At 37.5% G+C, this 22,876-nt stretch overlaps 1 protein-coding gene across 1 annotated transcript; it reads right to left on the bottom strand.

Moving 5' to 3' along the window:
* Nucleotides 1–18,523: 18,523 nt before the first annotated feature.
* Nucleotides 18,524–20,459, bottom strand: LOC147616180 (uncharacterized). Its single transcript, XM_086778822.1, has one exon. It carries the CDS (start codon nt 20,396–20,398, stop codon nt 19,241–19,243), a length of 1,158 nt encoding a protein of 385 aa, XP_086634948.1. The 5' UTR covers nt 20,399–20,459; the 3' UTR covers nt 18,524–19,240.
* Between the last annotated feature and the right edge of the window lie 2,417 nt (nt 20,460–22,876).

The raw sequence follows: 22,876 nt of genomic DNA, 5'->3' as shown, positions 1-22,876 counted from the left end.
TAGATCAAGAGAGGGTGTTGAAAGATGTGATCTACATTAGTTGTAGACACACTACCTTAGGATGGTGGATTTAATACTTGGAGACCTTAGACTATGATTTTATCAATCATAGTTAACTTGGGTAACATTGGGAACTCAAGTAGTAAGTGGACTAGGTCCACTTGGCATGGCAAGTGGGATGCAAGTGGCATAGCAACTTGATCTAGGTGCCTTCCTCTCCATTGGTGTATAAATACCCCCTTGCCCTATGTGCGCAGACACTTCTTTGTTGTAGCCTTTGTGGTGTATTCCTTTGGGAGAGAAATATAGAAGTGAGCCTTTGTGGCAACAAGACTCTTGTCATTGTCTCTTGTTTATGCAAGTATTATTTCATTTGTTAGTAGGCCTCTATGCTAGAAACAAGCCATCTATGCTTGCTCTCTTGTGCAATAGATTGTTACTCTTTACTAATTGTTGTGCTGTCTATTTGAGTATATAACCTCGTGTTAATCAAGTAGACTAATGTTTGATGATTGCTAACCAATATTTTGTCAGTCTGTGGGTGCAAATGTTGTGCCACTCCCCTTCCAGTAGCTTGTGTTAGGCTCGCCATGTCAATTTGAGGATCAAGGGGAGGTGGTGGGAATAGGCCCATGGTTATAGGAGGAGGCATGTGTGTGTGCTCGGGGTATCTTTTCACGTGGTGGTGCATGTATAGAGGTGCACCACTAAGATGAGGGCTCTTCGTAAATCATTTCGCCCACACTACCAAACGTGTTTGGCATGTCGGCCACATGTGAATGTACAATGACCGGGGTGCCGTCCAATGGAGTGGGGACACTTGGGACATGTAACCATGGCCGAAAGGTGTCCATGGTGTGCATCAAGGTTTAGAAAACCTTCAACAATGCGTGCACGGATCAAAATTAGAAGTTTTTGCTCTCTTTGTCCTTGTGCTTGAATGCACCCTCAAGGTGAAATAAGGTCTTTTTAGGTGTTTTGTGTGTGTAAAAACCACCCTAGTGAGTCGAGGAGGTAGATCTTAAGTACCTCTAAAGATTTGAAATTTTTAAAAATTTTCTTTTTTTCTCAAAAAATTTGGGAAGCGTACGTCTGCATGCTTAGGTGTGTACGTTTGTACGCTTAGGTGTGTACGGTCGTACGCTTAGGAGTGAACGACCGTGGCCTTAGGAGTGAATCGCCGTCACGGCAAAGTTTTCAAAAAAAGAAAATTAAGGAAAAAAAATTGGGAAGCATACATTCGTACGCTTAGGAGTGAACGATCGTGGCTTTAGGTGTGAACGGTCGCGGTAAAGTTTTTTAATAATAATATTTTTTAAAGAAATTATTTTTTGGGAAACGTACGCCCGTACGGTTAGGAGTGTACAGCCGTGGCTTTAAGTGTGAACGGTCGTAGCTTCGTGAAGGTACGGCCATGGAAAAGTTTAGGAGTGTACGGCCATGGCTTTAGGTGTGAACGGTCGTGGCTTCATGAAGGTACGGTCATTGGCAAAGTTTTTTTTAAACAAAAGTTTTTTTGGGAAGCGTATGTCCATATGCTCAGGAGTGTACAACCGTACACTTAGGAGTGTGGCCGTGACTTAGCTGTGAACGACCGTGGCTTCTTGAAGGTACGACCGTGGCAAATGTTTTTTTGAAGCGTACGGTCGTACGCTTAGGAGTAAAAAGCCATATGCTTAGCAGTGAACGGTCACAAGCTTATAAGTGAATAGCCATGTCTTTAGGTGTGAATGACAGCCATATGCTTAGGAGTTCATGTTTTTTTTTATAAAAAAAAGGTTTTTTTGGGGGGAGAAGCATATGTCTGTACGCTTAGGAGTGTACAACCATACGCTTAGTAGTGAACAGCTGTAGCTTTAGGTGTGAATGGCTGCAGCTTTAGGTGTGAACGGTCGCGGCGGCTTCGTGAAGGTACGACCGTGGTAAAGTTTTTTTTTTCAAAAAAAGTCTTTTTTGGAAGCGTATGTCCTTACGCTTAGGAGTGAATGGTCGCGCATGCTTATAAGTTAACGGTCATGGCTTCGTCAAGGTACGGCCGTGGCAAAGCTTTTTTAAAAAAAAAATTTGGAGGCGTACGTCCGTATGCTTAGGAGTGAAAGTTTGGCCATAGCAATTTTTTTTCCAATTTTTATTTTTTGGAAGCGTACGTCCATACACGTAGTACGATCATGGTAAAAAAATAATAATTTATTTATTTGAAGCGTACGTCCATAAACTTAGGAGTGAACGGTCATGGCTTTAGGTGTGAACGATTGTGGCTTAGGAGTACACGTTTTTTTTAAATCAAAAAAATACTTTTTTTAGGAAGCGTACCTCCGTACTTAGGAGTAAATGGCTGTGGCCTTATAAGTGAACGGCCATGGCTAAAGAGCGTACGTTTGTTTTTTAGCATTTTTGAAAAAAAATGTTTTTTTTCCCAGCTATGTCCATACGTCTGTACATCATGTGATTTTGAATTTGGGTTGGGTGGAGATTTGAATTTTAAGTAGGGGACAACTAAGATTCCCTCTTAATGACAAGTAGGTGGGAGGAGGCTAAAGTTAGAGTTTAACTCCAAATTAGTGGTTTTTAACTAATCTAGAGACTCCCTAACTTAACTTAAAATTAATCTTTCCTAATTTCACTATTAATTACCCTTTAACCCTCTTTCTTTGCTCTCTAATTACTTCCTAATTAAAGATTTTTAAGATGGGGATTTGATAGGTGGATTAGCAATGTTAAGGCTAAACTAATGATATAATCATCCCTAATTAATCCTTCTAATTAAGTCTCTAATTAACCCAGTCAGAAGAGAAAAAATTAGGCTAATAAGACCTAATTAGTGCTAATTCTCACTAATTGTGACCTAATGGGAGTGATCTAAACATGGATTTAGGTCAAGATAAGTGATTAGAACACTAATTCCGCTCCAATTAGTCTAATTATAAGTAATTAGGCTCAATGTTTTTGGTTTTTATCTCTTTAAGCTCACTAATCACACTAACTAGTAGATTAGTGATAATTAGTGATTGTTTGTGATTTTTTATGTTTTTTGATTGATTAGGGTTCTATCTTACATTCTTAACCTACCTATATACACGAATCTAACAAAAAACAAGATTGGAAGCTAAAAATTAGCAAAAAAAGCACTCTAGGTTTAAGCCAAAACCCTCTCTTTGGAGCTCTCTAATCACTCAAACCTCTAGTTTTTTTAGCTTAAACATTTGTTAATCCTACTACCAACCATAAGCTATGCATAAAATCAAACCAAAAACAACCAACATAATCAACAAAACAAATCAAACAACCCAAAAACTGAATGCCATAGTTACCTACTTGGAACTGAGCAATGAAGACTCCGTCGGATTCGAACAAGGGAGGCTTTATGAACAAGAAAAGAAGTGGATTGGCACTCCCCGATGCCAAAGATGTTAAGCTCACCCTAATGTGTCATGGGAAGTTCCTGATCCGCCAAGGTTGAGCTATGCTCAAGAGCTCCACCGTCGCGTGTGGATAGCCGCTCGTCATTGTGATCCTCCTGCACTCGTTGTCACACCGAGGTGGTTCCTAATCCTGTGATGAGTGGTGCAACCTCTCTCGTGAAGATCATGTGGGATCTCCGTGGAAGAAGATCACGGTGATAGCCTAATCACTCAAGTAAGAGGGAGAGGAGAAGCAAGAGGGAAGCAAGAGAGAATGAGTGATTAGCCCCGAGGGATTCAATCTTAGAAAAATTATGATATCACATGAGTATATAACAGGGGGTTTTTGAAATGAGGCATAAGATTATAAGGTAGGGGTAAGGCCATGTATTTAGGTGAATACTAATCTTAAATTTAAGTTAGGGGAGGGGTGGAAAGGGGGGGGGAGGGGGAGGGATATAGCAACATTAAGAATATGTCATAAGTACTTCAATAATGATTCAAGTAGATTGTGGTGATTTATATAGTGATGATTTCCTGGTACTTAACATATATTTCTTGGTTGCATGAAGTACTTACATTCGCTCAATAAGGTTCCAAGTGACATAATTTAATCTAAGGAGAGGGGGGGTAAATGCTAGAGAAAAGACATAAATATAAGGAAGGGGGGTGACATAATCATTTTTAAAGGTATCCTTATAAGCTGAAATAGGGGGTATTATCATAGCATCATATATAGGGGGTTCTCTTGAGTTTCATGCACGGAAGTGATGTCCCCCTTTATTGTAAGTGAATCCCCCAGGCGATTAGCACTAATCACACCCAAACCCTAACCCTACTAGCATACCACGCATACTAGATTAGAGTTGCAAGAGAGAGGGAGAGAGAACACTCCACTTCTATATTGCATAAATGGGAGAACGAGTTACAAAAAAGAGAAATTGGCTGTTGTATTTCCAAGCCTTTTTCCATTAGGCCGCTCGGGAGTAAGTGACCCAAGGTGCACAAAACATAGTTACAAGGCTTTTCTTTATGGTTTGGCCAACTAACTGAGATCCTCTTTTTTTATGTCCTTTGAAGCTCAAGGCTTGGGAGCATCTTGAGGGCATTTCCCTCATCAAATGATGGGATTTGCAATATAGTACAGGCGGGCATTACATAAGTGTGCGGACACATTTGTCATAGAAATGTGTTAACAATATGTGGTTTTTAACACCACAAAACCAACAAGAAGAGGAGTATCGATTCCCCTTTTAAGAGGAAGAAGTACTCACTATATACCAAAACCAATCCAAAAAACCATATTGACGATAAATCAGAAGAAGAATCTATAGATGATTTTACAAGTCATACTATAAGTCAATATTCACCTGAGAATGAGATTGAAAGATCTAGAAAATATGTGATGAAGGATGTTGCTACACCTCATTTCAAATTTACAGAGGGAACCTCATCTTATGATGATGTAACTTTCATCTTTACACACCTCCAATGTAATATCGTGACTCATACCTAGATCTAAAAGCCTACATAGAAGGGTATTCTAATGCCACACATGAACCTCCAAGGTCTTCTCTCACAAGAATCTAAATAAGTCTCAACAAACACATTAAGGGGATATATAGTGCCATTGTTCACATTAGGCACCACATTGGATACCCTTTAGAATGTTGAGAGCCAAAATGAGGAAAAACCATGCTTTAGAAAAATTCTTTAGGAATAAATCGAGGAATGAAGATTCAATGCCTCCATCTCAAAGTGAATGGGAAATTAAAAATTGAAGGTGAAACTGAGACATCCATGATTCCATTTAAGGGCCTATCAAAGTTTGGCTAGATTTCCTTATGAGAGATAATGTTGAATGAAAAAAAGTAGTGTGATTAGTCCTAAAGCTAGTCACAACATCCTCACTAGGAAAACCTGGGTATCTTCACCCCTAGACACATTGATGTGATAAATTCTAATGGGGAATACCTAGAAATTCGAGGCTATTTCACTTTTCTCATTGAGGGAATTAAATGAAATGGGAGTTCTAGTTTATATGCTGATGACCTCAAAAAAATCATATTGGTGGGTGGCTTTTGGATCTCACTGCTCTATTAACCAATCAATGCAAACTATCACTTAGAACACCAGTCAATACATTCACACTACTCTTACAAGAAGAAGTGGCATTGCTAGAAATAGAACCTTTACTAACTAAACCCATGGAACTTAAAACCCCAGACCCTACTCTAAATCTTCCAAGAGTTAATGTTGGATTTAATCCATTTGGAAAATCAACACACTTCAAGCTCAACTTTGTCCATGGCATGAACATAATCTCATAACCCTTGAGCTATGCAAATTATTAGGTTAACCTACAATACGAGTGGGTTCCCCACCATGACATCGAGTGGGTTCCCCACCATGACATGAATATACCATGTTTGGTATACTTTGAATATATAATCTATATGCAAACTAACCCCCTTAACTGTAAGTTCTTTGTGATTGAGTTTATGTTAGAAACACACTTTATTCTAGGATGGGAATGGATTATTACTACCAATGCTAAACCATAATTTGTTAGCAATACAATCACCTTGAAGGTCCAAAACAAGGATATTGGTAACACCATTTTGTGACAAAAAGGATATAACTGACCCGCTCCTAGAAAGATCCTTATCCTAAAAACTTACCTTCTCCATCAAAAGACCTTCTCAATAAAGCCTCTATCTATTCAACTCCATCCTCATTACCTCTAACTTCACAACCTCAGTAGGTTCATAGCCACTCTAGAATGTGTCCCTTCTTATACCCTATCAATACCAATGACGCAGATTGAATCTTACTCTCTTAAGGTAGCCCCCCACCAAGCTTCAACATTAATAGATATTTTGTTTGAGTAAATAGCTAGTCTAGTGACCACCATTGATAATAAAGACTTACCCTCTACATCATAAGTGCCTGGACTAGTATAGGGTCTACTCTGTGAGAGCCCCTCTTTAACCAACCTCACAAAAGGCATTATAGGCTTCTATCATACAAACCTCGTCATTGACAACCCCTCTTGAAATCCATCCTAATCAAATATTATCATTGTAGCTAACAAAAGTAAATCCATCCAAGTGACCTCGCTCACCACATCCTCTCCCAAGCCTCATCATGATCTATGATGCGTCCAAACCAATAACTATCACTACACAATTGCAAGCAAATGAAAAAAAAGGTACCAAACCTTTAGTTCCATAAAAAAAGGTATGTCTGCCACATTAATCAATGTCAAGACATCTTCATAGTGTCAAAAAATGGGTATAAATGTAGTTACCAGTAGCTCAAGACTTATATAAGGGTGACAATCCCATTTGCCTACCTCACCAACACAGGCAACACTCACAACAATGCTTATAATATAAATATCGAGAGCTTGGAAAGTAGAGTATTTGTCAACCTCTCCACTAAAAACCAAAAATATCTCGACAAGATCTTCTTCTTCCATCTCATTAGTCATGGGACCTATTATGAGACTAATAGGAAACACTTTAAGGTAAGACTAGAAAAGATTATTCATATGTAAAAGATTTTCATATAAATAAGGTTCAGGGGATTTCAAATTGGAAATACCTAAAGCAATCGTTAATAGGGATTAAGGTTAAAGTAAAAGGGATGTACATGGTGCACAAAGGAAGCCCAAAGGCCACAAAAGTAGGCACCCCGTCTAGGGAGAGTTGAGGAGGCATTGGAGAGTGAAAAGGCCATGCCTAGCCAATAAAAGGTCAAGGGGATGATGTTGGAAGGTCATGCATCACTTACCATGTGTGTAGCGTCCATTTAGGATATGGTTGGGTGGGTGGAGAATCAAAGTTCCAGTTTTACCAGCCCTCAAGCTTATAATGCAAGGAGCATTACATTGGTATCCAAGCTAAGTTCTACCTCTTCCATGTTTCCATTGAGCTACTCATTTTGCTAACTCTAATCTCCACTCCTTAATCTCTTCTATATTCATTTCAATAAGCTAAATACTTCTCAAATCTTCTCCATACAAATACCTATTGCTTAATAGAGTGGGCATACCTCTTGCCTAATAGATTGAGCATACCTCTTGCTTAATAGATTGAGCATACCTCTTGCTTAATAGATTGGGCATACTTTGGAGAATCTACATGAAGCAAGGGGAGTACATGATAACCTTGAAGAATCATTAAAGCAAATATCAACATGGAGGAATCAACAGAAGTTTTCTTTACATCATTAGAGACAATTCATAATTACCCAACCAAGTAAGGTCATTGTGTTGCATCTTTTTTGCTTTATAAGAAACTTTCCATTTTGCTTATTGTTAGAGTAAATGGCATCTCAAGGTGGGAAGGATGAAAATGGGGAGAAGGGGGAAAACCCAATATCCTCTTTCCACATGGAAGAGGATATTACAAAAACAAATGAAATAGATATGTAAGATTTAGATCTTAATGAGTATGAGGATATAGAAATGAAAGAAAAAATATCTAATATAGAGAATAAACTTGAGGAAATGATGGGTCTTCTTAGCTCCTTGATGGGAGGGGAAGGATTGGGAGTAAAAATATTATCTAAAAATAACATTGATGAGGAAAGAGAAAAAACTCTAGAAAAAGGATTGAATGAAACCATAATTGAAGAGGGTCCCAAAACTAGAGACCAGGGTATGGTATTTAAAGATTTAAAGGCACCCACTTTTAGTGAAGAAGAGAAGGAGAGAAATAAAGATGTGGTCCATACTTTTCTACAAAAATTACAAGATTTGCATCTTTTAAGAAATGTGCTTGATCATAATCACCCCATTGAAGCTAGCCTATCCTTTACAAGGCAAAGTTTATAAGTGGTGGGAATGAGTTTAGCAAGATCTAGGCAAGTACCTAATTCTTGGGATTCATTCAAGGAATTGTTCTTAAAGGAATATCTTCCTAAAAATGAAGAAGATCAAAATTGGGAGGAGTGGGATAATTGTTCTATGGAAAAAAAGAATTTAAATCTCACTCAATATATAGCTTGCTATAGAGAAATTATCTTAAAATTTAAGGGCATAGACAATTTTCAAAAAGTTGGAGGCTTTATTAGAGACCTAAAAAGGGAGTACAATCTCCAAAAAAACTTAGACGAGGCTATAAGATTTGAAAAAAAATTTAACGATACCATGGGTAATGGTAATCATAAAGAAAAAGATAAGAATTTTTCATATAAGCCTCATGGAGAAAATTTTGGCTCTTTAAATAAATAAATAAATAATCTTTAAAAGAGATGGACCTTCAAAAAAGCAAAAATCCAATCCTAGTAAGTTTCTAAAAAAGCAAGATTTTGAGACAGTGATGTTTAAAGAAAAACTTTGTTTCTCTTGTCTTGAGCCAGGACATGATAAAAAGCATTTTCCTAAGTCCTAAGAACAAGAACTTACTGGGAATGGTAATGATAAACCAAAAGGAAAATCAGTGCACACTACTCAAGTGTTAACACTTAAGGATTCTCCTAAATATAAATCGGTCAAGGTTTGTCATTCTGATGAAAAGCATTGTTGTATGGTGGCAACATCTATCTGGGAACCATCATTTGGACCACATGATTTGGTTCAAGTTCATGGAAATATTAAAGATAAAAAAAGTTAGATGATACAGCCACACAACTTTTTAAATTACAACTTGGTTAAGAAATTAAGTTGCCTCAAGTCCTAAGTTCTCATAAGTATATTATATCATTAGCCAATGGCTATGATAAAGATGAGCGGGATAGTGTGGTAAACCAAGTTGTGATAAAGATTCAAGAGTATGAATCACTTTTGGATTTTCAACTGATTCGTTTGTTAACCACAGATGAAATTCTTGGGAGAGAATGGTTATTTTCATTAGGGGAAACACTTTCGAGAAGCTATTTGCATAATACACTAACATTTGAGCATAAATGAAAATTTATTGCATTGCAAGGAGAGCACAATCTACCATCTTCTTCTTTAGTATGTAAAATTTATTGCATTGCAAGGAGAGCACAAACTACCATCTTCTTCTTTAATATGTAATATTAATCTACCATCTTCTTCTTTAATATGTAATATTGAGCTCCAAAAGCTTCATCAAGATAATGGAATAGAACAAATGTTTTTCTCTTATATGTAATGCCTCATTTTAAAAACCATTATGAAAAGTTTGATTCAATTATTTGTGAAGTAGTTAATTCTTCTTTGAAGAATTTAAAGATGTTTTTCGAGAAACATTGCAAAAAGGTTTACCTCAGGATAGAGGGATGGATCATCCCATAAGAGGTTTAAAGGATTCAAAGAAGCCAATTAGTAAGCCACCTTATAGAGTCAGTTTAACTGAAAGATAAGAAGTTGGTTGAATATTTAAAACAAGGCTTTATTAGGCCAAGTAAGTCTCTCTGGGCTTTACCAGATGGATCTATGCGCTTGTGCATAGATTAGCATGGATTGAATGCAATCACAATATTTTAAAAAAATCATATTCCCAAGATAAATGAGTTATTTGATCAACTCAAAGGTGCTACATATTTTAGTAAGATAGATTTAAGGTATGGATATCATCAAGTAAGAACTAGAATTGAAGATGTGCCAAAAACAGCATTTAGGACATGTTTTGGGCACTATGAGTTTTGGTTATGTACTTTGGTCTAACTAATGCTCCCACTACTTTTATGACCATGATGAACACTATACCTCATCCTTATTTAGGGAAGTTTGTGGTGGTTTTTATTGATGATATATTAGTCTTTAGTCAAAACGAACAAGAACATATTGAGCACCTTAGAAAAGTATTTCAATTATTGAGGAAAATAAAATGATTTGTTAAAAAAATCTAAATGTGATTTCTTCAAAAAAAGAAGTGCAATATCTTAGATACATAGTGTCTGAGGAAGGGATTTGTATAGATCCTGATAAAGTTAAAGATATATTGAGATGGAAGGCCCCATCTAATATAGATGAGTTACAAACCTTTTTAGGACTTGTTGTGTTATATAAGAAATTATGCTAAGACGGTTGTTCTAATGACGAACCAGCTTAAAGGAGAAGGAAAATAATTTAGTTGGACTCATGATCAATAAACTAGTTTTAAAAAATTAAAAGTAGCAATAGCTATTGCTTCTATTTTGCAAATAATGGATCCAAATGAACCACTTATATTGGAAACAGATGTTAGTAATTTTGTTGTAAGAGCATTATTATTACAGAAGGGAATGCCAGTTACATTTGAAAGTAAAAAGTTGGACAAAGCTCAAAGTAACTATTCAACTTATGAGAAAGAATTATTTGCAATTGTGCATGCTCTTAAAAAGTGGCATCATTATTTGTATGGTGCCAATTTTGAAGTATTATCTGACATGAAAGTCTTAAATGGTTAAGTACTCAAAAGGAGTTAAAAGGCAAAAAGACTAGATGGACTGAAATCCTACAAGAGTTTGATTTTCAAATCAGATATAGAAAAGGAAAATTTAATGTCGTGCAGGTAGATGCTCTAAGTCAAGCACCCATGATAAATGAGTTGAGTTTTACTCAGCTAAAAATTGAGTTGCTGGCTCACTTAAAAAGAAAATATGCTAATGACCCTAGCTATCAAGTAGTTTGGAATTACTTGATTAAAAAAGATAACTCTTAAATAGAGAGTAAAGAAAATGTAATTGCTATTGATAAAAGAGTGTCACTTAAAAAAGATAGTGGTTCAAAGGAATCACTTAAAGAAGGGTCAATAAGTGAAAAATATCATTGAAAAAAAATTTCCATCCGATAATGGGTACTTGTTATATAAAGGTCACATTTGTGTACCCAAAGTAGAAAATATTCGTGAGAATATTTTATTGGAATGTCATGACAATCCAAGTGCGGGGCACCCAAAAATTTCTAAGACCTATGAACTTATTAAAAGATAATTTTATTGGGCAGTTTTAAAGAAGGACGTCCAAAATTATGTTATAAAATTCCCTAAGTTCCAAGTCAATAAAGCTAAGTACCTAAACTAGGTGGAATGCTACAACCACTACAAATACGTGAGGGTAAGTGAAAAAGTATTTCTATGGATTTCATAGTAAGACTACCCTGAACAAGTAAAGGGCATGATTCGGTGTGGGTAGTAGTGGATAGGTTAACCAAGTTGGTACAATTTATACCAACTCTAAAAGATAAGTAAAAACACCAAAATTGGCTAGAATGTTTATCCATCATTTACATAGATTGTATGGATTGCCAGCAAATATAGTAAGTGACCGAGATATAAAATTTACAAGCCATTTTTGGAATAAAGTGTTCAAAAAGTTGGATGCCAAACTTAGTGAGTACGTCTGAACATCCACAAAACAGATAGAAAGGGGTAATCAAGTCCAAGAAGATATGCTTCGAGCATAATATGTTAATCATAAACAAAACAATTGGGATGAGTATCTTCCATTATTAGAATTTGCATATAATAGTGCTAAACATTCTACTACCGGTTTTAGTCCATTCATGCTAATGTATGGATTTCAACCTAAAGTACCCATAGTTGTTGGGTTACAAAAAGAAAAATTACACAGTGTAAAAGACTTTCTCAAAGACATGCAAGACATGTAAACGTTGCAAGAAGCAATGTTTAAAGAGCGTAGGTTTGTTCTATTAGTTATGATAAAGGTAAAAGAAGGCCAATTAACTTTGAGAAAGGTGATTTAGTCTATGTTAAAATTTCTGAAAAGTCAAAAACTCTAAAAAATGGAAAAGTTCCAAAGTTAATTCCAAGGTATTGTGGTCCTTATATACTTTCAAAATTGGAAGTGTAGCTTACAAGGTAGCTTTACTTGAAGGATCCAAAGTGCATCCTGTGTTTCATGTTAATAGACTGAAACACAAGACGGGAAACAATGACAACATCATTGGAAAAGAAGCAATATTTGATCTCATAGAACCACCTATTCTTCCACATGAGCCTGAAAAGATTCTCGAATATCGAGAAAAGAAAACTAGACATTTTGTGTTTGAATAACGTTTAATAAAGTGGAAAGATAGACCAAAAGAACAACATACATGGGAAAGAGTGGCTACACTGAAGAAAAGGTTTCTTGAGTTTGTTTGAGGAAGAAAACTTTTCTTTCAAGGGGGAGGAAATGTTATGAGACTAACAAGAAACACTATAAGGTAAGACTATAAAAGATTATTTATATGTAAAAGGTTTGCATATAAATAAGGTTCATGGAATTTCAAATTGAAAATACCTAAACCAATGGTTAATAGGCATAAGGTTAAAGTAAAAGGGATGTAGATGGTGCACAAGGGAAGCCCAAAGGCCACAGAGGTAGGTGCCCCTTCTAGGGGAAGTTGAGGAGGCATTGGAGAGTGAAAAGGCCATGCCTAGCCAATGAAAGGTCAAGGAGATGAAGTTGGAAGGTCATGCATCACTTAGGCCTATATAACCATGTGTTTAGGGTCCATTTGGGATATGGTTGAGTGGAGAATCAAAGTTCTAGTCTTACAAGTCCTCAAGCTTATATTGCAAGGAGAGCATTACAGGACCGGTCCCCCCAAGAAATTATTGCAACAAGCACAGGGATCTATGAAGGTAATAAAAAAGTGTGCATTCTAAAGAAATCCACAAGAGTCACTCAACTTACATAAGGAAGCAACCTAGACAACAAAGGCACCGACCCCCACATCATTCTAAAGAAATCCACAAGAGTCGCTCAACTTACATAAGGAAGCAACCTAGACAACAAAGGCACCGACCCCCACATCATAAAGTCCATTAAAATGGGTGCCTATGTGTTACTCATTGCTCAAGGGTATTATGATGGTAATTCTACCATCTCGATGTACAAAGCCATCAAATAACCAACTTTTGTGTCAAAAAGAAGCACACCCACATCTCGAATGGTGTGGAGGCAACATCAAGTAGAACCCTCTAGATAAAATGGAGAAGAAGACACAACACCCTTCTTCTGAACAACAAAATTCACCTCATCAGATGCATCAATAACACCGAAAGAACTACCAATAGTCAAAGCTTTAACATCAAAAATTACTATTGCCACACCAAGGTCATATAAACTATTTGTCAACTCACTTTAAGAGGAACTACTACAAAGGTCATCAAAGCTTAGCCGATAGACATAAGAACTTGCTCTCTTAAAAAAGAGAGCAAACATAAGAACACTCACAAAGAGGTAAAAATAATAACAAGAGAGCCACAAGAAACATAGTAACAAGAGAGCCACAAGAAACATCTGCCAAAAAAAGGAAGAGTGCCACAAGAATCTCCTACAAAAGGATCCAAACAATCCTCATCAACTATCTACAAGCTCCTCAATCATCAACATCCAATCACATCACTGTGGGTAAGCTCATCATCTTACCATTCTTATTTTAATTGGCTAACTACTATAGTAGTATCTCCTCAATCATCTACATCTAATCACATCAATGTGGGTAAGCTCATCATATTATCATTCTTATTTCAATTGGCAAACTACTATAGTAGTAGTCCAATCACATCAATGTGGGTAAGCTCATCATATTATCATTCTTATTTCAATTGGTAAACTACTATAGTAGTAGTGAGTAAACACAATTACTCACCCAGTAGTGGGGAAAATAATCAAAACTGCTATGGTAGTAACTCTTGCATGAGTAAACACAATTACTCACCCTTTAGTGGGGAAAATAAATGCAATTCTGTATACACCATAGCCTCATCATCGACATCCTTCTAGGTACATCTTTGGATGGGGGGCCCAGGGCAAACAACGATGAAAGCCTGGTCAACAATGGTATTACCCATCACCTGGATTTCCCTTTAAAGCTACAAGCACAATATGTTATCCTCAATGACACCCATTCAAGATTTTCTGCCCACTAGCAGCAGTGAACTCCTTCAACAATAATACCCATTCAAGCCTTGTCTCACTAGCAGTCAACCCCTTCCAACAATAATACCCATTTAGAACTTGCCAACAAAAATGAACTCAATATTGTGGTGGGTGAAAGCCTAGTCAATGGTATGACCCATTGCTTGGAATTTCCTTTAAAAGTGCAAGCACAACATGTTATCATCGATGACACTCATTCAAACCTTGCCAGCAATAAACTCCTTCAACAATAAAATTTTGACCATAGAATCCCACACTTCTCTCAAGATAAACTTTTTTATTAACCTTTCAAGCCAAAAGAATTCATTTATGCCTCTCCAGGTGATTTTAACTTCAACAACAACAGTTATTTCAAGATTTTGCTTGACTTACATTAATGCACTTCATTGTATATCTTCTTGTAATAGCATAAAATATATTTCTACATTTAAAAAGAAGAAGCAATGGGATGAAGAATTTAGGGACAAGTTCACTTCAAGATCATTTGACAAAGTCTTACAAATAACAAGGAAAGAAATAACTAAGAAGCTATGTTTTCATCGCTTTAATGTATCAAATGAGAAAATGTGATTCACTCTCTCTTTCTGATGCTTTGTGTCAACATTTGTCTAAACCCCCCATATCTTCTCCTCCATTTTCTAACAAGCCTTAGAATCACTGGTGTTGACTTGAAATAGACAATGTAAACCTACTTGGGATTGGAAAAAAAAGGAGTGAACATAATTTCTTTTTAAAGATCTCACATAAAGATAAGAAAATGCAATGAATCACATAAACCCCACCCTGTTCACTAACTTCATCATTTACTGACTACCCTTTCCCATTCCTTCTAGAAGAAGGAATAGGTAAGGCTAGTTGTACATGATTAATTTCAATGTTCATTATTTCTTCCAGAGAAACAATGACCATTGAACATTCATGCAGCTTCATAAGCATCAACAAAATAGCTTCTCAATTCTCCCCACAATAAAATCTTTTGCCTGATCATGAGTACGGGATGACATCAAGAAGGGGGGAATGCTAACCTAATTTGGGGTTAACACGAGTTGCTGCTAATTCTATATCAAATAGCAACGATGGAGACACCAAAAATCATGTAGCATTTATGATCAAACTATCAAGCAACAGTGTCTAAATATACAATGTTAACCCATTTTGGGATTAACAAGAGTTACTTCTATAATTCTACATCAAATAGCAAAGTTGGAGACACTAAAAAGCATGTATAATCAAACAATGAAGAAATGGTGTGTCCAAATCTATAACTTGGATGAGCGCCCAAAAATGGTTCGATGGAGTACTTATGTGGCGATTTTTCTACTCCAAGAGCGTGTAGCACGCTAGAATGGATCCCCTTTGAATTTACTTCATGCATATAATATAAGATTAAGTATTGTATAATCAATAGGCCACTTGTGAGCCTTAGTTTCTCAATTAGCTACATTTTAAGTGTGTGTGAATACTTATGGCCTTGTATATAAGTCACTTTATCTCCTAATGATGCAACACACTCTCCCATTGTGCAATAGACTATTACTCTTACTAATACTCTTGCTAATTGCCTTCTCTAATGCATGCTAAAGAGTACGTGTGAGTGATTTGAGGTGAAAGGAGGGACGAGGACCCATAGTCCAGCACAATGATGCGACAATGCTCATGGGATGACATCAACAGTGGGGAATCAACTCGAATTTCAACCCATAGTTCACCCTATTTATGAGGCAATTATGGATGATACAGTGTATGAGGAAAGGGTAGCTATAAGGGGTCCAAGAGTATGTCAAAATGGCTACAGACATTACACGGGATAGCAAATTAGCTACTCCTTTACCTAGTAGGACACGTGCAGATTCTCATCATGTATCTTATTCTTTTCTGGATCATGCTCTCATTGCCAATATATGAATGAAGAGGAACATGTTTCCTTTGAGGAAATACATAAAAATGATCATTGGATGCATGCCATACAGGATGAGTACGACTCAATCCTTAAAAATGACACTTGGTACTTAGCACATTTGCCTTATGGTAAAAAGCCCATTAGTACGAAGACTTAGTGGGTTTATAAGCTTAAGCATAAAGCTAATGGTAGTGTTGATCGTTACAAGGTAAGGCTTGCTACAAAGAGTTATGCTCAAGAGAAAGGCATAAATTATGACAAGACCTTTGCATCCACATCTCATATGACTATGATTAGGTGTATTATTGCATTAATAGTGCATCATGGTTAGAATATACATCAGTTGGATATTAAGACTATCTTCTTAAATGGTGACTTACATGAGGAGGTTTATATATCTCAACCTCATGGTTTTGTTGAGAAGGAGTAGGAATCTAAAGTATGCAGGTTAAGAAAAGCTTTATATAGTCTTGAGCATGCTCCCAGAGCATATTATGAGAAGATAAATGCACACTTGGTTATAAATGGTTTTTGCAAAAACAGTCTAATTAAGAGTACTCTAGGGTTTTGTAGTAAAGATTATTTTTTGGTCATCATTTTTTCTATGTTCTACTTATAGGCCTTAATAAGGAGAAGATTTCAGTTCTTAAGGTTGAATTACATGTGTCATTTGAGATGGCAAATTTGGGCTCATTATGTTATTATTTGGGCATACACTTTATGCAGTGTGATGATGGTATTGTGATGTTGCAGTCAAAGTACATATAGAGACTGCTTATACAGTTTGGTCTTGAAGATAGTATACATGTTGCTACACCAATAGAGACAAGTGCTAGGCTTAGTCTCTGCAGGATGCAGGTGAACCATTTGATGTATCGTTTTATCCGAGTAGGCTATTGGATGCCTTATCTATCTATGTAATACAAGGTTAGACATTCAGATTGGGACATCCCAGTTGAGAAGATTTATGCACGCGGTCCCAGAAGTAAGCATTGGAAGACTGCCAAGCGAGTATTTAGATACATATAGGGCACTCAGTCCCTTGGCTTATTCTATGCCAAGGGGGTGATGTTCAGTTGCATACTTTTAGTGATTCTGATTGGACTGGATATTATGACACGCGAGTGTCCACTAGTGGCTTTTGCTTTCACCTTGGTGATTCATGTATATCATAGCTCAGCAACAACAACAGTGGCCACTTCGAGTTGTGAAGCTGAGTACAGGGTTTCTTTTACAGTGTGTGTATGGCTCAGATGCCTTTTGGTAGATCTTGGTGTTGGACAGTAGTCTCCCACCTCCATCTTCGTTGACAATCAGAGTACATTAGCCATTTGCGAAGAACCAATTGTTTCATGCTCGCACAAAGCACATTGAGATCCATTATCATTATGTCAGGGAGAGGCTCATTGCATAAGCGATTAGTTTAGCTTATTGTCTCTACACATGATAATGTGGTAGATATGTTCATGAAAGCTCTCTCATGAGGGAAGTTTGGAGCTTTTCGCAAAGCTTTGAGCTTACTATTTGGGGATTGATCAACCACATGATCCCTGTACATGTTTATATATCACTACAAGGGAGATTTATAACCATTTATATATAGTGAGGCTGTGGACATAGGCTAATAATGGGCCCGGTTACTTTTTTGCTCTTTATTAGGAGGTTTTTTTTTCCCGAATGTATATACGCACTCTTATGAGTATGTATAAGTGACCTTATCATATCACTTCACTTGTATTTCACTCATTCTCATCAATCTACTTTGAGTGTTGTGCTTCCATTTATCTCTCCTTGCTTGTTACATCTGTGTATGTGTTGTTACTTTGATCTCCACTCCAACACGATGGACACTTTAAAAGGCCCTCAAAAAAGTATCGCCTATTTTTAAAGAGAAAATACATGCTATTTTTTCAAAAAAAATCTCCCAAAAGTTCTCAATTTGAGTAGTTATGGAAACCAAATGGCTAAAATAACATTACATGTCAGCACATATAAAAGATTTTTAAAAGCACCGTCTAATATTCCTTTACTGTCTAATATTCCTTTACTTTCATGTTCAAAGAAAAATTACCCTTTTATTGATTCAACCTTATTAGACACTTCATTTTTAGTTGTTGATAGTTTAATTCTATGTTAATGGCTTACTAACATCATTGCATGTACTTAATGACATTAAGAACTATAGTAGAAGAGCAAAATATGAGAAGATAAACTTTGCGAAGCTGAGAAAAAGCAAGAAGAATGGCCTTCACAATGATTTGCAACTTTTAAACAACCTTGCTATTACACTAAGCATACACATGCACATCATGGTAATGCAAATTATTCGAAGCTTACATTAGTGGCTTAGGTAAGAAACAACTTCATTTTTCAGGTGCAATGCTCGAAAAAAGTGTTTTTTTCGACCCTTAAAATTAAGGTATATACAGAGAATCCTATTTGTTCACTAATGATCAAAGCAACCCCCTCAAAACTAATCTCAGTGTGCTGCAGCTGGATCCCTTGATGTCTTCTTTGGGCATTGAGAAGTCTGATTGATATTTAGATTTTGCCCAGCAGTTCTCTTGGATATCAATTTTGTATACAAGCCTGATCGAGAAGACTGATTGGATATTTAGGTATCACTCACTATTTCTCTTGGAAATCAATTCTGTATACAAGCCTGCACTCTTTCTTGCCTGCTTAACACCTCACAGAACTCTGGCGCGGTAACTGCGAATTCGAGCTCATTCATTGCAAACATGAGTGTGTGAATGCCCTGATTCCACACTAAAAATAAGCCTTGCCAGAACTGACACGCCATGTAGTCTATGAGCATTAGCTCATATGGTATCTGATTGTATTGCTTGCACTCTCTTAAGCATCCAAGAAGAATGCCATGTAGTCTAAAAGCATAATGCAGAGATGAACATATCAATTTTCACGTTTTCTGTAAGATCACGCATTGTGCTTGTCATGCTCACTTTCTAGAATGCCCTCTATAATCACCCTTCTCCTGTGATGCCAGCACAAGACTGCACCATCGATGCTGTTGGTGCTCAGCCTTCTTTCGCAGGACGCAGCTCCGTGATGCTGTGGGCCTTACATTATGTTACAATCCACAGAGATGTGGGATAGCATACCACCAGCAAACCACCACGGCGGCCGCGAGAATTTTCCCCCCAAGCAATCCAGCCAGGCCCATCAGGAGACCACAGGTTGCAAAGATGGTGCCTGGGATTGATCCCTGCTGCTTAGCAACATGGTGCACAGGCTTGTGTTGCTCTTGTTGCCAGGAAGGTCTGCTCTGATTTGGTAAGGGAGAAGCCTGATGATGAGCATTAGGGGGGCTCACTTCCTTTTTCTTCTTTCTCTGTTTCCAGCACCTAAAGTTCAGCACGGAGTGATGCTTGTGTGCGTGGTTGGGGCTTGACGCGACAGGGATCATAGCGGGAGAAGCACGAGATGATGGCAAGGATGCTTGAGCAACTGGAGATGGGGATGGTGTGGATGGAATTGAGGATGGAGACACAAGGGCAGAGGCAGGAAGGGGGGTTACCTTGCCGCCGAAGGAGGATGTATGCCTGCTGGGGGCAATGTGGGATATGGCATGCAGAAGCTTGAAAGCTATGGTCATGGTCATGCCAGCCCCCTTTCCTATGGCAACCAGGAAGGCAGCTGATTGAGGCATTGGGCGATCAAGCCGGGAGACCCAACTGCAGTTTAGTTTATAATGGGGCGAAGCGAAGGCTTCGATCTCTGAAGGCTTAGCTTCATCATAGGTGAAGCCATTAACCTTATCTTCTTCATGGAGGGTAGATGCTGTGATGCTCATGGGTATAATAAGGATCTGCTCTTGCTGAGTTGCGGCATGGGTTGGGGATGAGCTTGTTGGCTGTGGACTCTTCTGAGATGGGATGATAAAGGGCACCCAGTCCTTCGCTTGCTTTGCGAGAGTGAACTTCACTGAGGCGGCGGCCGGCTTGCCAGTGTGGGCAGAGACGAGGAGCTCGCGCTTGGCAGAGAGCTCTGCACAGAGCTGCGCGAACTTGTCCAGCCCTCTCTCTGCATATGGATTGTTGGGCAAGGGAGGAGGCTGCTGCTGCTGCTGCTGCTGCTTCTTCTTCTTCTTCTTTTTCATCATGTTGTGGTAGTAGTAGGAGGGAGCTACAAGCCCGTGGCCACGCCTCGCAGCAGGACAGCCTTCCGTTTCCTCAGCGGCGGCCGTGGTGGAAGAGGAGGACTGGCGAAGAAAGCCACAGAATGGCATCTACTAACGTGCCCTTTCACACGAGATGGGAAGAATGAAGATGTGATGTTTCATGAATGAAGATGGATGGATGGCCCCCTTAGATAGTTGCTACCCTTTCGCATTTGACCTTTCTTTGGCCTTACTTGCACTCCACTTCTTCGGCTATGAGCTTTTGAAGTCAATGCCTCAGCTTGGGCTTCACTCCTCCACATTCATGTTCTCCTCTTGCAAACCAGATGCCATCACTCCTCAACCCACTGCCATGTGCCCTTGTAACATGGCTTGCACAACCCCTCAAGGATGCAACTATCCACATCACTCAATCCAAATTCCTTAAAGTGACCTCCAGTGCACCCTCCCTTATCATTGAGTTTATACCTACCCAACGATCTACCCTCCCTTATCATTGAGTTTATACCTACCCCACTGCACACATTCTAGGCAAATACACAAAGATGGTGTTAAATAATAAGTTCCATTTGAACTTTCTCTATGAGGCCTCGCCTGACACATCCTAACACCCCACCACCTCATGTACATATGTGCAAGCTTATCATATCCATCTTTAGCTTCCATACTGCATTTGACTTTTGACTTGTTTCATTCAAGACCACCTCCACCCACTTCATCATGTCACCCTCTTGCCATCACGATAAAGGCAATCATGCATCCCACCCCAATCTCCTTTCTTTTCTATCCTTGCACACTCTTCTCTTATGATACCAAGCACATTGATTAGAGTGCCTACTTCTTTTCTAATACATAAGACTCACACATATAAAGGCAATTCTCTTTATGAGCTTCTCATTTTCAACAAGGTATGTAAATATATATAAAGTGGCATAAACAAGCTCGATTTAGTTAGTCACACAATAAGAAAGTTAATGATAATTGGAAAGAAAAATGCACATAAACGAAGACTATAAATATATGTAACTCCATGTGTCATACATTTGATTTTTAGGACTATATTTTATGAGTTTGTATAAATACTTATAATTATGGTATGATTTGTGAGCTTTCTTCCCTTTCACATATACATTACGTTGCTTTCTTTTTATTCCCTTTGTTTTTCAATTGCCTTTTCCTCTTTTAAAACGCTACAATGATTCTTTATGAATCATCATGAGAGACAAAGAGCTTTCTAATAATATTTATAGTGGGGGTAAATGATGTAACTATCTTTATTTTCTTACACACTTCACATATTCTTTTTTCTTATTAGGTAAATAACCCTTAAAAATTGTAGTTTGTTTGCACATGCTGTGTGAAGCGCGGCTAACAAATGGAAATCATAATAAAACTCATGTTACCCTCTTGCTTTTTTGATAAATTGATAATTGGTTCTCGATTCCCCTTGTGATTGGGGATGTGGATTTTAAAATTGCATCAATTTCAATTCACCTTAGTGGTGGTTGAGTATATATTCTAGTGTTGATACACACCTCTTCCATTAGTGCATTCATGTCATGGCATAATCTCGCTTGACACATCTTATGAAAGAAGCTTATTGTTCTTAATATCCTCTTTGATATTTGTATTTTTTATTCTCCCAACAAATACCTCTTCATCATGACTTGCATTTTTGAAATGTAACCTTACTCTAGAAATTTGTTGTGATGATATTGTCAAATCCCAGAATCCACCTTAGTGGTGGTTGAGTATATATTCTAGTGTTGATACTCACCTCTTCCATTAGTGCATTCATATCATGGCACAATCTCGATTGACACATCTTATGAAAGAAGCTTATTGTTCTTAATATCCTCTTTGATATTTGTATTTTTTATTCTCCCAATGACCTCTTCATCATGACTTGCATTTTTGAAATGTAAACTTACTCTAGAAATTTGTTGATGATATTGCCAATCACCTCTTTGCCAATTGGCAAAGAGGTGATGACAAAGAGGGGATGTAGGATTTCATTACCCCAAAGACCTCTTCATGACTTGCATTACTTACTCTAGAATAATACGATGCCTTTTTTGCCGATCTCATGACTTGCATTTTTGAAAAGTAAGCTTACTCTAGAAATGTGTTGACAATATTGCTAATTGTTGGCAAAGAGGTGATTTAGGATTTTATTATCCCAAAGATCTCCATGACTTGCATTACTTACTCTAGAAATTTGTTAACAATATGATGCTTTTTTTGCCAATCGGTAAAGAGGCGGTGACATCAGTGATGTACGAATAATGATAATATCAATACTCTGTTTCCAAATAATCCAAGCACTTTTTAACAAAAATCTCAAAGTCTCTTGACTATACGTAATACCACTATCTTCTAGTTCCTTTCGTTAGTTCACGACGATAAAATGAACACTTCAAATTCAATTTAAATAGGAGTTTAAAATAATGCAAAATTTGCCAAAATGAAGGTTAAAAATTTGAGAAATGAGTGCTACACTTTAGTTGTGAATTCAAGCTAGTTAGTCACATTGATGACTTGTGCCAAGAATTTAGGTAGCTCACATTACCAAAAGTGGTTTGACAT

The sequence above is a fragment of the Cibotium barometz genome, chromosome 39 (assembly GCF_041138505.1).
Source record: "Cibotium barometz isolate CiBa-2024 chromosome 39, ASM4113850v1, whole genome shotgun sequence".
Lineage (NCBI taxonomy): Eukaryota > Viridiplantae > Streptophyta > Polypodiopsida > Cyatheales > Cibotiaceae > Cibotium > Cibotium barometz.
Note: the sequence above shows the minus strand (reverse complement) of the source record. Positions and strands in the feature narration are given on the sequence as shown.

Coding starts and splice junctions, on each gene's coding strand:
- LOC147616180 (XM_086778822.1), bottom strand. CDS start 20,398: ATGCCATTCTGTGGCTTTCTTCGCCAGTCCTCCTCTTCCACCACGGCC.